The 15,148-nt window shown below is 39.0% G+C and overlaps 1 protein-coding gene across 8 annotated transcripts in view; it reads right to left on the reverse strand.

Annotated features, from left to right (window-relative positions):
- PDLIM5 (PDZ and LIM domain 5) overlaps positions 1-15,148 on the reverse strand; it is a 224,118-nt gene that overhangs the window by 70,918 nt on the left and 138,052 nt on the right. For 4 of the 8 annotated variants that reach the window (XM_062199850.1, XM_062199852.1, XM_062199855.1 and 1 more), the window contains 3 exons: positions 14,339-14,356; positions 13,932-14,104; positions 13,487-13,523 (listed from right to left, as the gene is read on the reverse strand). In XM_062199850.1, coding sequence (XP_062055834.1) covers positions 13,487-13,523; positions 13,932-14,104; positions 14,339-14,356 — 228 coding nt within the window. Of the gene's footprint in view, positions 1-11,821; positions 12,952-13,486; positions 13,524-13,931; positions 14,105-14,338; positions 14,357-15,148 lie in introns of those variants that run through there. The other 4 variants (XM_062199858.1, XM_062199857.1, XM_062199853.1 and 1 more) reach the window with 2 other exon arrangements.

Here is a 15,148-nt window from a genome sequence, read left to right on the forward strand (position 1 = left end):
GTCATTCATCATCTCCTGGAGTCTGATTTTTTTTTTTTAAATTCTTATGTTTCTCCTAATCTGACCAATTTCCCATCACTCACAAGAAGCTATCATTCTATGCCTTCTTTTCTCTCATATCCCATATTAATTTTCCATAGCATTCAATAAAACCTTTTAAAAACACAATAAGGTGGGGCTGGCATTGTGACATAATGGGTTAAGTTGCTGCCTGCAACGCCTGAATCCTATATGGGCACTGGTTTGAGTGCTGACCGCTCCACTTTTATTCAACTCCCTATTGATGTGCCTGGGAAAGCAGAAGAGGATGGCCCAAGTCCTTGGGTCCCTGTATCTAAGCGGGAGATCCAGATGAAGCTCCTGGCCCTCGCTCCTGACTTCAGTCTGACGCAGCCTTGGCTGTTGGAGCCATTTGGGGAATGAATCAGTGATGGAAAACCTCTCTGAAACTCTTGACTTTCAAATAAATAAAATAAATCTTTAAAAAAGAAAAAACAACCCAACCAGATGTTCATGTTATCATTAAAATCCCAAAAACATTCCAAACTCCATTTAATTGGCAGGTACGAATGCCATCTTGCATGTTAAAGCGATATTAAATGTGTAACTGATCATATAGACAGGAATAAGTGCAAAAGGGATCACATAAATAAGACCATTGTCTGCTAGTAACAGTAGATAGAATTAAAAAGGAGAGAATGATCCAATATAGGAAGCAGGCCACACAACAGACTCATAGAATGACAAATGCCCTAAATAGGACTCTGGCCTCAGAATCAGCACTTAAGGCATTCAGATCTGGCTGAAAAGCCCATGAGAGCATTTCAGGCATGAAAATCCAAGGAAATATGGGGAAAAAATGACCTACACGGAGGATCTCTGTGAGTGAGATCCCAGTGGAAAGAAGGGGCCATCAAAGAAGGATGTACTTTTCTCTGTAGGGAGGAGAGAACTTCCATTTTGCTTATGGCCTTGTTTAAATACTGACAGAGTTTGTGGACTCAAAAGGCTTCCATAGCCTTGGCAGCTCATGACGAGCCTCAGGTGATCATTGACATCATAAATAAGAGTGTCAATTGTTAAATCAACTACAGGAGTCACTGTGCACTTGTTCCACATGTAGGACCTCTGTCCTTAATGAGTTGTACTATGAGAATTAACAGTAAACTTGCCTTCAAACAGTACTTTATGTGTCTGCATAGGTACAAACTGTTAAAATCTTTACTTAGTATAGAGTTGATCTTCTGTATATAAAGCTAATTAAAAATGAATCTTAATGAAGAATGGGATGGGAGAGGGAGTAGGAGGTAGGATGGTTTGGGGGTGGGGGTGGGGGGCGGGCATGGGGGAAGAACTGCTATATTCCAAAAGCTGTATCTATGAAATTTATATTTATTAAATAAAACTTTTCAAAAAAATCCCATATAGGCCTTTCATTTAACTGAGAGAAGAAATTTAAAGCTCCTTAACACAAACTAACAAAGCAATAAATGATCTGGCCCCTGACGACTTCGTCATTCAATCTCTTTATCACTCTCGCCCTTATTTACTACGTTCCACTAATAAAGTTTTCTTTTGGTTCCTCAGGAACATCAAGTTGATTTGTACCTCAAGGCCACTGCACTTGCTGCTTCTTCTGCCTGGAGAGGACACCTCCTTTATATCTACATGACTGATTCCTAGGTCACTCCCATTTCAGCTCTAGTACCTTCTTCTTCTTCTTTTTTTTTTTTTTTTTTTTTTTTTTTTTAGTTTGAAAGGTCTTTGGAGGCCTCTCCTTTTTAAAAAGATTTATTTATTTATGTGAAAGACAGAGTTACAGAGAGAGGTAGACATACACAAACACACACACACTCACAGAAAGAGAGAGACAGAGACAGAGAGACAGAGAGAGAGAGAGAGAACGGTCTTCCATCACTTGTTCTCTCCCCAAAAGGCTGCAACGGCCAGAGCTGAGCTGATCCAAAGCCAGGAGCCAGGAGCTTCTTCCGTGTCTCCCATATGGGTGCAGGTGTCCAAGGATTTAGGTCAAGTATCTTCCTTTCCCTAACTAGTGTCTAATGATCATGCCCTTCTCCTCCCTGCATCGCATACATTCATCACATGGCCCTATATTATCTGTTAAAGGATGTACTATGATCAAAACTATATATTCTTCACTGTAAGTCCATGAAAGCATCTTGCTTCTGCTATAAACCTGCACCTGAAGAGTGACTGGCACACAGTAAGTATTTCATAAGCATGTTAGTTTTATCATACAGAATTTATACTAAACATGTGCATGGGCCACTGCTGATTCATGATGTCTGAAACTAAGGGAGAATCTTTAAAAACAGAAAGACACAGCTATGGATTTAGGCCATGAAACCAGTCCTTATTATCAGGTAATATCATTCATAAAAATGTCTCATACTCAAAGACAGTCTTATGGTCCCAATGACTTTTCAGCTTATTTTTGTAGGATTATCTATGTATTAATTAGAGATCAATGTCAAAGATGGAACATAATGTGCCAAGTGCAACTTACTAATGCAGAATAGAATTACTGCTCACCTTTATTATTTTTGGAGCCACAGGATATGACTAAATCCAATTGGGTTTACTTATAAAATTTCCACTTATTTATTTTTTAAATATTTGGTTTTGCTAGCCTTATTTCCCTAGAACATGCACATAATCGTATTAAATTCCAATTTTCTTTTTTAGTATATTTTGTTCCTTATTCTAAACTCCCAATGTATTTCTGAAAGATGATCTGGTTATGGAACATGCATTCATACCTTCCGTCTTCATGATATCCACTCATTTAGGCAGAAAGTTGTAGAGGTGCTCATCCATGTGACAGATGAAGCCTTTAAATAACAGCCTGTAGGGGTTGGTGTTGCGGTACAATGGGCTAAATGGCTACTTTAACCCATTACCTGTGATGCCAGCATCCCATGTGAACTCCAGTTTGAGTTCTGGCTGCTCTGCTTCTAGTCCAGTTCCCTGCTAATGTGCCTGGAAGGGCACAAGAAGATGGCCCAAGTGCTTTGGCTCCTGCCACTGACAAAGAAAACTTAGATGGAGTTTCACACTCCTGGCTTTGGCCTGGTCTAGTCCTGGCCATTGTAGCCATTTGGGGAGTGAATCAGTAGATGGAAGATATCTCTTACCCCACCCACTAACTTTACCTTTCAAATCAAATATATATATTTTATTTGAGAGACAGAGTTACAGACAGAGAGAAGGAGATACACAGAGAGAGGTCTTCTATCCACGGGTTCATTCTTCAAATGGCTGCATTGGCTGGAGTTGAGCTGATCAGAAACTAGGAGCCAGGAGCTTCTTCCGGGTCTCCCACGTGGATGCAGGGTCCCAAGGACTTGGATTATCTTCCACTGCTTTTCTGAGGCACATGAGCAGGCAGCTGGATTGGAAGTGGGGCAGCAGGGACTCAAATCAGTGCCCATATGGGATGCTGACTCTGCAGTTGGCAGCTTTACCCACTACACCACAATGAATAGCCCCAAGAGTCTTTGTTTAATGACATCAGAATTAGCATTTTACCTACATGTATTAAATTGGATGTGATTTGTTTCTTGAGAACTTACTCTGGGTCTTGGAAATTCTGCTCTCCGTTTCTAGTGCTCATTAGCCATGCTTTTAAGAATGCCTCCTAGGGCCAACATTGGTGTAGCGGGTAATGAATGCCTGCAACACTGACATCACATATCACCATCAGTTCATGTCCTGGCTGCTCCACTTCCGATGCAGCTACCTGCTAATGGCCTGGGAAAAGCAGTGCTTGGAATTCTGCTACGCATGCGGGAGACCAGGAAGCAGCTCATGACTCCTGGCTTCATCCTGGCTCAGCCCTGGCCGTTGCGGCCATCTGGGGAGTGAACCAGTAGATGGATGTTCTCTCTTTCTCTGCCTCTCCCTCTAACTCATTCAAATAAATATGAAAATATTTTTTAAAAATGCCTCCTAAATATTTTTCCAGGTGACCTCAAGTTCAAACTAGTTAATTTTTTTATTTTTTAAAAATCAGTTCTATATCTACCTCTTTACACGCTTCTGTTTTTATTGTCCACTCTCCAAGATTTTTTAAAAAATGCAAATAGTGTTGCTTAGCAGATCTCATCTGTAAGTTCTCTAAATACTCTGAGCTGTAAATCATTGAGAAAGACTGGACAGAATCATTTAGAATCACTTTCTATCTGGAATTTTAACTCCCTCCAGGATGTAAATAAGCTAAAACTTTTTCAGTATTTACCTCTGTGTTTGGGTTGTTTCTCTTTGTCTATGTCTTTCAGTAATGAGCATTTGTTAATTTCACAATCATTCCTGACCACATAATTTCTGCTATTCACATTTTCCCCCTTGTAATAATGCTGTCCAGTTGTTTTGTTTCATACTTTATATACTTTGGATCCGCCCGGCTCCAGCCACTGTAGCCATCTAGGGAGTGAACCAGTGGATGCAAGACCTTTGTCTCTGTCTCTCCCCCTCTCTGTCTTTAACTCTGACTCTCAAATAAATAAATAAAATATTAAAAAAGATAAATGTAATTTGAATACAGAGCCATTTAATTTTTACTAAGCAAAGGAAAATTAAGATATCTAACTATCTTTATCTGTTATAGTTTTATGCTATATGATGTAATATATTAGTTCCTTTTTTATAAAATCATATCATCAAAATACACAAGCCTTCATGTAACATAAAAGTAGAACTTGGTCTTCTTAAACCTTCAATGCGACTGAAATGTGTAAAACTGAACAGCTGCAAAGATGGAAAATCGCGCCTTTCCTCATGTTGTAGATGGCCGATCTTCAGTGCTCCTAAATCTCCTAAGTGGTGATTTCCATTGTGGGAAACAGACAAACTAAACTGCAGGAGTCTTCTTCAACACTGAGTTATATTTAGTCAAGATGGTCACCTTTTATTTTCTGGTTTAATGAAATAAAATAATTTTTACTGTATAATATACCTCTGTAAAGGTGAAGTGGAAAAAATTTATCCAAATAGCATCATAACAGAAGGGTTACTGGTCTGATAAAATTTGCTTCTCAGAAACTTGGTGCATATTCTGGACTAAAAAGTCAACTTTGTATATTACAAATAATGATTTTTATGGATAAAAAATCTTTTTAAGTAGTGATATCCCAAGTTCAATTTTGTAAAAATATGTAAGCATTTCCAGGAGTAAAGAATTAAACCATTTGTTTGTGAAAATACATACATAGGAATTCTGTTCCTTGCATCATTATTTCACTCACCTCACAAGGAAATGGAGTGTAGTAATTACTTATGTCCAATAGATGGCGACCTTTACATTGTAGTCACCAAAATAGGCCCTGCGTAAAACGCTAAAATCCACTAGCAGACAATGAAGAGATCAATTATAAATACCCTGTAATTTACAATCAATCAAAATTTTGAGATTATACCCATCTTTTTAACCTGAAGTCTCTTCTCCAGGTTGGTGAACATATCCTGTGGTAATACCTATGATGGTATCAGCTCACCATGCTATGGAAGACTTGGTGCTCTGTGATCTGGAGAAAGCCTGATTGTTATTTTTTATTTCACAAAAATGCATGAGACTATCAGACAAGGGAACACTTCCCACTCTTTGCATAGCTTAAGAAGAACAGCAGTTTTGCATAATATACTCAACAGACATGTGTCTTCATAAAGATAAGCTACAAAAGATTAGCATGTTTGTGATACACATCAATAATAAAGACACAGGATAGGTAAGCAAATGGATTTTTCCCTAAACTATTTTATGTGGGTCATATGAATATCTACGAATGGACTAAAATTTTAAAAGTTTGTAAAAGGATATTCTTAGAAATACTTAGCAGTTTGCTTCCTACATTTTCTTTTCTTTTTTTTTTACTTTTTTATTTTATGATTATTATTTTTTAATTTTTGACAGGCAGAGTGGACAGTGAGAGAGAGACAGAGAGAAAGGTCTTCCTGTTGCCGTTGGTTCACCCTCCAATGGCCGCCGCGGTAGGTGCGCTGCGGCTGGCGCACCGCGCTGATCCAATGGCAGGAGCCAAGTGCTTATTCTGGTTTCCCATGGGGTGCAGGGCCCAAGCACTTGGGCCATCCTCCACTGCACTCCCTGGCCACAGCAGAGAGCTGGCCTGGAAGAGGGGCAACCGGGACAGAATCCGGCGCCCTGACCGGGACTAGAACCCAGTGTGCAGGCGCCGCAAGGTGGAGGATTAGCCTGTTGAGCTACGGCACCAGCCCCTACATTTTTCAATGACTGAATAAAGATGATAGGTGCTTGTTCCAGAAGTAACTGAACATTTATTATTCCAGTGCCAAAATCTCATTCTTATGGTCCTCAACTAGCAAGCAGGTGGATGTTAGTTATAGTTCTATGACAGGGTAGAAGAGGATATCTTTTCTTTTAACGGTTTTCTATTACTGTACAGTGTAACTAGTAACCCGAGTTTCAACTGCTTTCCTACTAAAGGGAAAAGCAGTCACTACTCTCTTGGTAAATATTTTAATTCTTCAAAAATGCCATATCATGCGTTACAATTCATAATCGTAGTCTGTGAAACATCAGAACCTAAAAGTATGTTCTTGTTCATGATGTCCTAGTTCCTTTACTGCACCACTCCTGGCTTCGGATCAGCAAGATGCGCCGGCCCTGGCAGCCATTGGAGGGTGAGCCAACAGCAAAAGGAAGACCTTTCTCTCTGTTTCTCTCTCTCTCTCACTGTCCACTCTGCCTGTCAAAAAATAAAAAAATAAAATATATATATATAAAATAGATCATAGAGGCAGTAAGAATTAAAAACTAAGTATTAGATTCATACTAATATTACCATTCAATAGAAACTTAAAAAATGTTGAGATCCAGAAAATTAATCTTTAACTAAAAATAAATTGTACTGTGCTTTACAAAATGATGCATTATATATATAAATACATACATACACATACACACACTACATTTTTTTTTTTTTTTTTGGACAGGCAGAGTGGACAGTGAGAGAGACAGAGAGAAAGGTCTTCCTTTACTGTTGGTTCACCCTCCAATGGCCGCCGCGGCCAGTGCACCACGCTGTTCCGATGGCAGGAGCCAGGTGCTTCTCCTGGTCTCCCATGGGGTGCAGGGCCCAAGCACCTGGGCCATCCTCCACTGTACTCCCGGGCCACAGCAGAGAGCTGGACTGGAAGAGGCGCCGGGACAGAATCCGGCGCCCTGACTGGGACTAGAACCTTGTGTGCCGGCGCCGCTAGGCGGACACACTACATTTTTAAGATGATTAAGTAAATTTCCCATGGCATTTGCACTCAGCACATTCTTAGTAGCATGTCGTTGGGATTTTGAGCAGGACGAATCGTCTTCATTCTGCAGGATTATTCAGTGTATTACAAGGCATTTAATCTCCCTGGCCCCCAGTAACCCCTTCCTGACCTCATCATCTCTGCGTAGTACCCTACACATTTTCAGAGACCACTAAGCAGCAGCGCCTTCCCCAGCAGAGAAGTGGAGATGAACTTTTCAGGATATGAAGAAAACAGCAAATAAGATTATTAAGTGACTGATTACATGGCTAATACATGTGATTATAAAATACTGCATATGGAAAATTCTAACAGGCAAATCATAATAATATTATATGCACTACTTTTCCATGTTAAGTGTTCACTACATTTACTGTATTCTAATGCTACATTTTAAAGCTTCTCTTGGCATTGCTTTATTCATACGGCTGAGTGTATTTGATTTTTACATACATTTATCTATTCACTACTCCTGGGCTGCCTCTGATGCAATCAACAAATAAACACTCCTTATTTGATGCAAACAAAACTGTGTGTACCTTCCTTTTGACTGCCATACACCTGTAACTAATCTTTTATTTTAAAACTTCCCCAAATGGTGTGGTTGTGGTCTGGGTTGAAGACTTAAGGAGAAGAGATGGGAAATGACAAAGAGAAAGAGAAAAAGATTAATAAAAGGAACATCCTGAACTGAGGCCCAAATTATAAATCTAAGACTCTAGTTCTGCAGCAGATCAGGTTCTCCAGAAAGCAGATGGCAAGACTGGTTTAGCACGGCGGATGCTTCCTAAAAAGTGCCTCTAGGATCAACAGCTGTGAAAGAGAGAAGCCGAGGAGCAGGAGTTGGCAGAAGGGAGAAGTCCAGTGGCTACTCAGGACTTAGGACAGGCCCGGCCCATGACACAGCAGCTCCCAAGCTAGAACGGCCCTTCCAAGTTGTCCTCAGCGGGGCTGAAGTGGCCACGCTTTTCACCTCTTCTCTCCAAGTCAGTTCACCGAATGCAGGCATCTTCACTAAGCCTGTGGCTTGTGGGGAGAGGTGCAGCTGGTAATTTGTGAAGGGGCTGACACATGCCGGCTGACCGCCAGCAGAGGTGGTATCAAGCCCTCCACCAAAGTGGTATCTGTATAGAATTACAGTGTCCAGCAGATGCTAAGTATGTATTTTAAAGAAGTGAAAACTCAGTGCAGAGAGTAGTAATTACAAATCTGAGTCTAAAACTGAGAACTGACACTCTTTGTTTCTTGTGATTCCTTATCTTCCCACTTTCCAGAGCTTCTGCCTATTTTCGAAAGAATAATCAAGGGATTATTTACTTGGTGTAAGGAATCTTCTTGAATAAGATAAGCAAAAGAAACTAGTCCAAAAAATTCTAGCCAGGTTTTTTTTAAATATAGAGGAAGACCATGCTGTCAAATTAATCACTAAATTATGAATAAATCATTGTTTTGTCCAATTTTTAACATTATAGTTTCATTTTTATCTGGCTTTATGGGTCTGGTGTTGTGTCATAGCTGGTAAAGCTGCACCCTGCAATGCCAGCATCCATATGGGCACCAGTTCGTGTCCTGGCTGATCCACTTGTGATCAAACTCCCTGCTAATGGCCTGGGAAAAGCAATGGAGGATGGTCCAAGTGCTTGGGATCCTGCTATCCATGTGGGAGACTCGGATGAAGCTCCTGGCTCCCAGCCCATGCCCAGCTGTTGTGACCATCTGGGGAGTGAACCATAGGATGGACAATCTCTCTCTGTCTCTCCTTCTGTGATTGTGACTTTCAAATAAATACATAAATCTTTTTTAAAAATATGACTTTATCTATGCTCCAGTGGACATCCCATTCTGTTCCTTATATATATGCTTCCAGGTCTTCAGTGGGAAAGACATTAAACTGATAATAATCAGGGCTGGCATGAATGAGAGGTGCAATGTGCACTTTATTTAGCAAGTTGACCAACCTTCCTGGTTCTTCATTTTGTAATTTGACTCAAAAGTGATGAGATATAGTACAATAATTCCCCATGTAAAATGCTATGGACAGTGATGAGAATGTAGGTTATTTGCCTCTATGCCTAGGAATTACGCTATGCTATTGTGCTTTGCCTCCTACCTCACCTTTCAGCCACTCTGATCATCTGACCTGCGTGCTAGCACTGCACCATTCCATACTTGCTTTCCTCTCTCATGAACAATGTGGAAAATTGTTAAGAGTAACTTCCCAATGTCACATTAAAAACAAGCTTGAGATAAAGAAAGTCTGCATGAGAGAGACAAACAAAAACAAGTCATAAATTAGGTCACTAGGCTTACAACAATATTTTTCCAAGAAGCCTTTATAATTTTTGGCTGGCTTTTCAGCTAGGAATATAAGATGTCCCGAGAGATTTGCTGAGCTCCAGAATTCAACTTCCAACAGGGTCAAATGGAATGTCATCTGTGTTCCTGGCTGAACATTTATCCACATATTCAAGTATGGAGTATTAAATTTATCTAAGTCATGTTTTTCAATAACATATGAAATGCTTTGTCTTTAAGCAAGATATCAAATTTTTATTTTCAAGTGCATCTATTTCAGGTTCTAAAGTTCTAGTATGTTCTCTCACCTATATTAGAGAAAAATTATTTTATTGGTCTAAAACTCTTTCTAGTAGTTTTTCCAACCAACTATGCAGTTAATCTAGAAATCTGGGTCTTAATGGAAAACATTATGTTTACCATACCATCTTATTGTTATTATATTTAATGTTGCTTTTAGACATCATCTGAGATCATGGAATGATAATTGAAAATTGGATATCCTGGTTTAAGAAAGTAGATTTTCTTTTTATTTTATTTTATTTTATTTTATTTTTTTTTATTTTTTTTTGACAGGCAGAGTGGACAGTGAGAGAGAGACAGAGAGAAAGGTCTTCCTGTTGCCGTTGGTTCACCCTCCAATGGCCGCCGCGGTAGCGCGCTGCGGCCGGCGCACCGCGCTGATCCGATGGCAGGAGCCAGGTGCCTCTCCTGGTCTCCCATGGGGTGCAGGGCCCAAGGACTTGGGCCATCCTCCACTGCACTCCCTGGCCACAGCAGAGAGCTGGCCTGGAAGAGGGGCAACCGGGACAGGATCGGTGCCCCGACCGGGACTAGAACCCGGTGTGCCGGCGCCGCAAGGCGGAGGATTAGCCTAGTGAGCCGCGGCGCCGGCAAGAAAGTAGATTTTCTTGCAGAGGCCAGAGGCAGAGTTATAACTGGGAGGGATGTCTTGGCCATAAAAGCATAAGCTGGCAGAACCTACTGTATCTAATGAAAACTGATGGAATAAAACACATCTTAGACATCATGAAATGTAGTAGAAATGAGCATAGATAAATCCTAGAATTGTTTTTCTTTTTCATTACATTTTGCAGGCCAAATTTTAAATAGTAACCAATCATTAACTGAAACTAACATCATTCTCTCCAAATTATCAGACAGTTGTGGGTAGTCCATTTTGATAGTGAAGTGAAAGACACCTGGGAAAATAAATATGGATCTTAGAATGCCAGCAAGATTCTTCAGGAAATCACCTTCACACAAAGAAAAATTCTATGCTGTGCCATAGTAGTCTACCTGATCTTACGTGTTACATAGGGTGTCATATTAAATAAAACAACCCAGGCTGAGGTGGTGGGGACCAGAGGTGGGGGCAGGGAGAGATCACGATGGGCCTTTGCTGTGTTTTACACTCACATTTTAGTAACCTCACAAATTTAAAAAAAAAGTTTTCCAGGGCCAGCACTGTAGTGTAGCAGGTAAAGTCACTGCCTGCCATGCTGGCATCCCATATGGGTGCGGGTTCAAGTCCTGGCTGTTCCACCTCCAATCCAGCTCTCTGCTGTTGCCTGGGAAAGCAGTGGAAGTTGGCCCAAGTCCTTGGGCTCTTGCACCTGCATGGGGGACCCAGAAGAAGCTGTTGGCTCCTGACTTCTTATCGGCACAGTTCTGGCCTTTGCGGCCATCTTGGGAAGTGAACCAGCAGATAGAAGACCTTTCTCTCTGCCTCTGCCTCTCTGTAACTCTGCCTTTCAAATAAATAAATAAATAAATAAAAATGTTTTCCAGGGGCAGCAGGCATTCTGGCGCAGAGTTAAGTAACAACTTGGGACACTTGCTTCCCACATTGGAGTGCCTGGGATCCAATTCTATATCCATTTCAATGCAGTTTCCAGCTAATGCAACTGGGAAGCAACAGATGATGGCTGAAGTACCTGGATTCATGCCAGCAATATGGGAGACCAGGATGGAATTCCTGACTCCTGGCTTTGGCCTCACCCAGCCTTAGCTGTTGTGGGTATTTAGGGAGTGAACCACAGAGAGAAGATCTCTCTCTCTCTGCCTTTCAAATAATATAAAATTTTATTTAAAAAATTAAAAAATGTTTTCCAAATGAAATATCACTAGAATTATTTATTTTGTATAAAGTGATACTACAGTAAGTCCTGGATGGCACCATTATTTTACTAGCCTTGAGGAACCAGAACAGGTACAAAGCTAAGTTAAAGATAACTTTATTACAACACTTTTTCAAACTCCAAAATGCATTTATTACTCAATTTAGATCTCATTTATAATACATTATATTACAAGGCAGAAAGCATTTCTGATCAGATATTTAGCTTCCATGTATTGCCCAAAACAGCTTCCTAGAAATAGCAGCAGTGCACAATAGTTTACATCACCAAGAAAAATACTTCTTTGATGTCTCACAATCATTCATGTTGCAATTTACTTTACGTTCTTTTTCTCTGAGTTAAAAACAAAGCAAACTCATCTTTTTTATATTTTACTAGTTAATGCCTGGAAATTGTCTACACCCTAAATACAGCTACCAGCTTAGAAATTTGTTGGTAGAAAACAGCATTTCTGAATCTAACCAAATCAAAAAAAATATTCTATATCCCCCACTGCAAAGAAGGGCAGAATTCTCTTCTTGCCTTCTTTCGGAGCCAAATCAGGGCCGTTTCTTCTTCATACAGCCATCCTGAACAGTACCTACTTAAAGAGACAGCTAAATCTACAAGGAACTATTCTCTAATAAAGTCTTCCATGTGTAATCTTGCCTCCTCATATCTGCTTACTCAGAATAATTTACAATCAACTTTGAGCATTACATAATAACAAACTTAAAAGTAATTTGGGGAAATGTAAGAACATAAAGGAAGTAGTTTCCAAATTATGCAAGGACAGTATTTGCTCATCCCCTTCTGATTCAACCAACCAACCAAATTCAACATACAACAATAATTCCTTTTCCAGGGTTACTGCCGCAATAACAATGGAAACAGATGTAAATCCACTGAATATAGTCCCTTAATTTTTTTCTTTAGTTTTACATTTGTGAGCTCCTGACTAGCGCAAAACATGTTCATCTTCCTCATTTTCACAACAGTAGTAAGTGGTTAGAAAAGTATAGAAAGGCTCTATTTTTCATAAAGCAAATTTAATACAGATTTTACTATGAAGTTGAAAAAAGAGAGAAAGTGAGTGAAAAGGTATGTGCTGGCTGTCTGGGGAACAAGACTCATAAATCACTGCACGTTAAGAGCACGTGCTGAAACTTCATGGTGCCAGTCACGCAATTTTGTGTATTTGGGACTAAAGACGTGAAGGGGTATCTTTTCCCTGTGGAAATAAAAAAAAAGAAGAGTGATAGAGTAGACATGAGAAAAAGAAAGGAAAATTCTACACTAATTCCATCATGCAGAAAACATGCCTTAAAAAGCTGGATTTCATATAGCTCTTTTATTAAAATAGCAAGTATTTTAGAGATAGACAATTTTTAGAAATACAGAAATTAATCTATAGAGCCTCCCTGGAAACATCAACTTTTATGCCCAAAATAAGGGGATGGTAAGATACACATGAACTCATTCACAGAGATATGTATTGTTAGCAGAACACACAAAAACACACTCTTTTGCCCACTTTTTTTTCCAGTTCTAACAAAAATAAGCCATACATAGAAAATCCAGACAACATCTCTTAATTTGAAAATCTGTAAGTTGTACATTTAGGTCACACTAAAGGCACCAAGGTTAAAAGCTCAGCTTCTAGTTGCATACAAAAAGCTGTACCATTACACTTGAAAACTGAAAAAAGAAATTGAGACCATTCGTGAAAGGAAAACATTCAATTTAGAGAAAGATGGAAAACTTACTTTGCCTTCTTTGTATTATCAGCTTCAGATTCTTTCACTGAAATATATAAAGCGATATCCAGTGTTAGTTTGCTCCAATAATGAAACTAATTAAGCTGTACCAATCAATATCAACCTTTAAGTTTCATTAAGTTACTAAAAAAATTCCATACCATGTTGTTGTTACTGGCTACATACTATAGTCAGGACTGCTGCTGCTGCTGCTGCTGCTGCTACTACTACTACTACGACTACCACCACCAACACCACCATCACTATTATTAATTCTACCCTTTCCAATATAACTCTAGGGGATTGGTATCTTATGTATCAGACTTATATTACACATCTTATAATTTAAAAGCACACTGAATTAGGTTTGCTTTCAATAACTCTCAGTCAGTCGAAATGCTACTCTTTGTGGCAAAGAACAGTCATTTGCTAGGATCCCTAGAAGTCCACTTACGGTGTTCAGTCCCAGTGATCTGGGCGAGGATGCGGAAGGAGCGGGACTGAGTTGTTCCAGTTCTTGGGCGCCAGTCTTCAGTATCCTCAATCAATCTCTTCTTGCTGGCATCACTGTGAGTGGGTATGTGATAAAACTCTGTATTGCGCTCCACAATGTGTTTTCTTGGTGGACTGGAGATGAGAAAAAAAATTATATCACATTAAAATGATAAAATATTATCTATAGGATTATTTTAAAATTATATATTTAATTATCAATATAAATAGTTCTTTCTAAGTGAACAGCCGGCTTTCTCAATATATTCAACATTAATTTAAAAATTTGCTATAATAAGTTTTTAAAAATTAAAAGAAAAAAGTGTTAATATAAAATAATACTAAGAATGTATTTAACAGAAAGATTACCGTTTAGGGGGGATTTTCCTTTTAATTGACAGAAGAAGGCAGCAGGAGAAAGATTTCCCAACATGAAGAAGAAGAAAAGAAAAGGATATGAAAAAAAAAAAAAGAACTAGAAAATGGAAAATCCACAGCAGTCAAAATCAATTTGAAGTTGTTTGTGTAATTCATCATATGATATACAAATACAGATAGATACAAAAAACACAACCACAATTAAATACTGATATGCTGCTAGAATGCACTGGCTTTCACAAAATTAAATGATTCTATCTTCACTAGGCTAGGGAACCAAGAGTGGTTTAGTATTGGCTAAACCAGCAACTCCAAACATAATTTTGGGAAGAATCAGCAGTGTTATTTCCTTCAGTATTCTCATTCACATATACATATTCCATATGTCCATATTCTTAATAAAGTTGTTGTACAAGATTGGCATACTGAAGAACAACTGTGTAATATTTATGAAAATAAAGTTATTTAAATCCAAAAGAGGATTTAAATATTGGGGCTATATGACTTTTCAGACGTTTGGTTTCACACAAGTCAATTTCACTGAGCCGCAGGTTTTTCATTTATTTGTAAAGCAAGAACAACTCATAAAAAGTAGCATTGTTCTAATGATTAAATCAGATAATATATGTAGAGAATTGTAAACTACAAATTCAAGAACTCTGAGTGTGCTGAGAAGATTCGTTGTTCTATTAACAAAGCATAAATGTTGAGGATTTTACAGTATATCTTATGTAGCACTTCAAATTAAGATCTACTCAGCACAGTAAGTAATCCCTGCTTTTCCTCCCCTCAAAATAGGAC

This window comes from Lepus europaeus, chromosome 8 (assembly GCF_033115175.1).
Source record: "Lepus europaeus isolate LE1 chromosome 8, mLepTim1.pri, whole genome shotgun sequence".
Classification (NCBI taxonomy): Eukaryota; Metazoa; Chordata; class Mammalia; order Lagomorpha; family Leporidae; genus Lepus; species Lepus europaeus.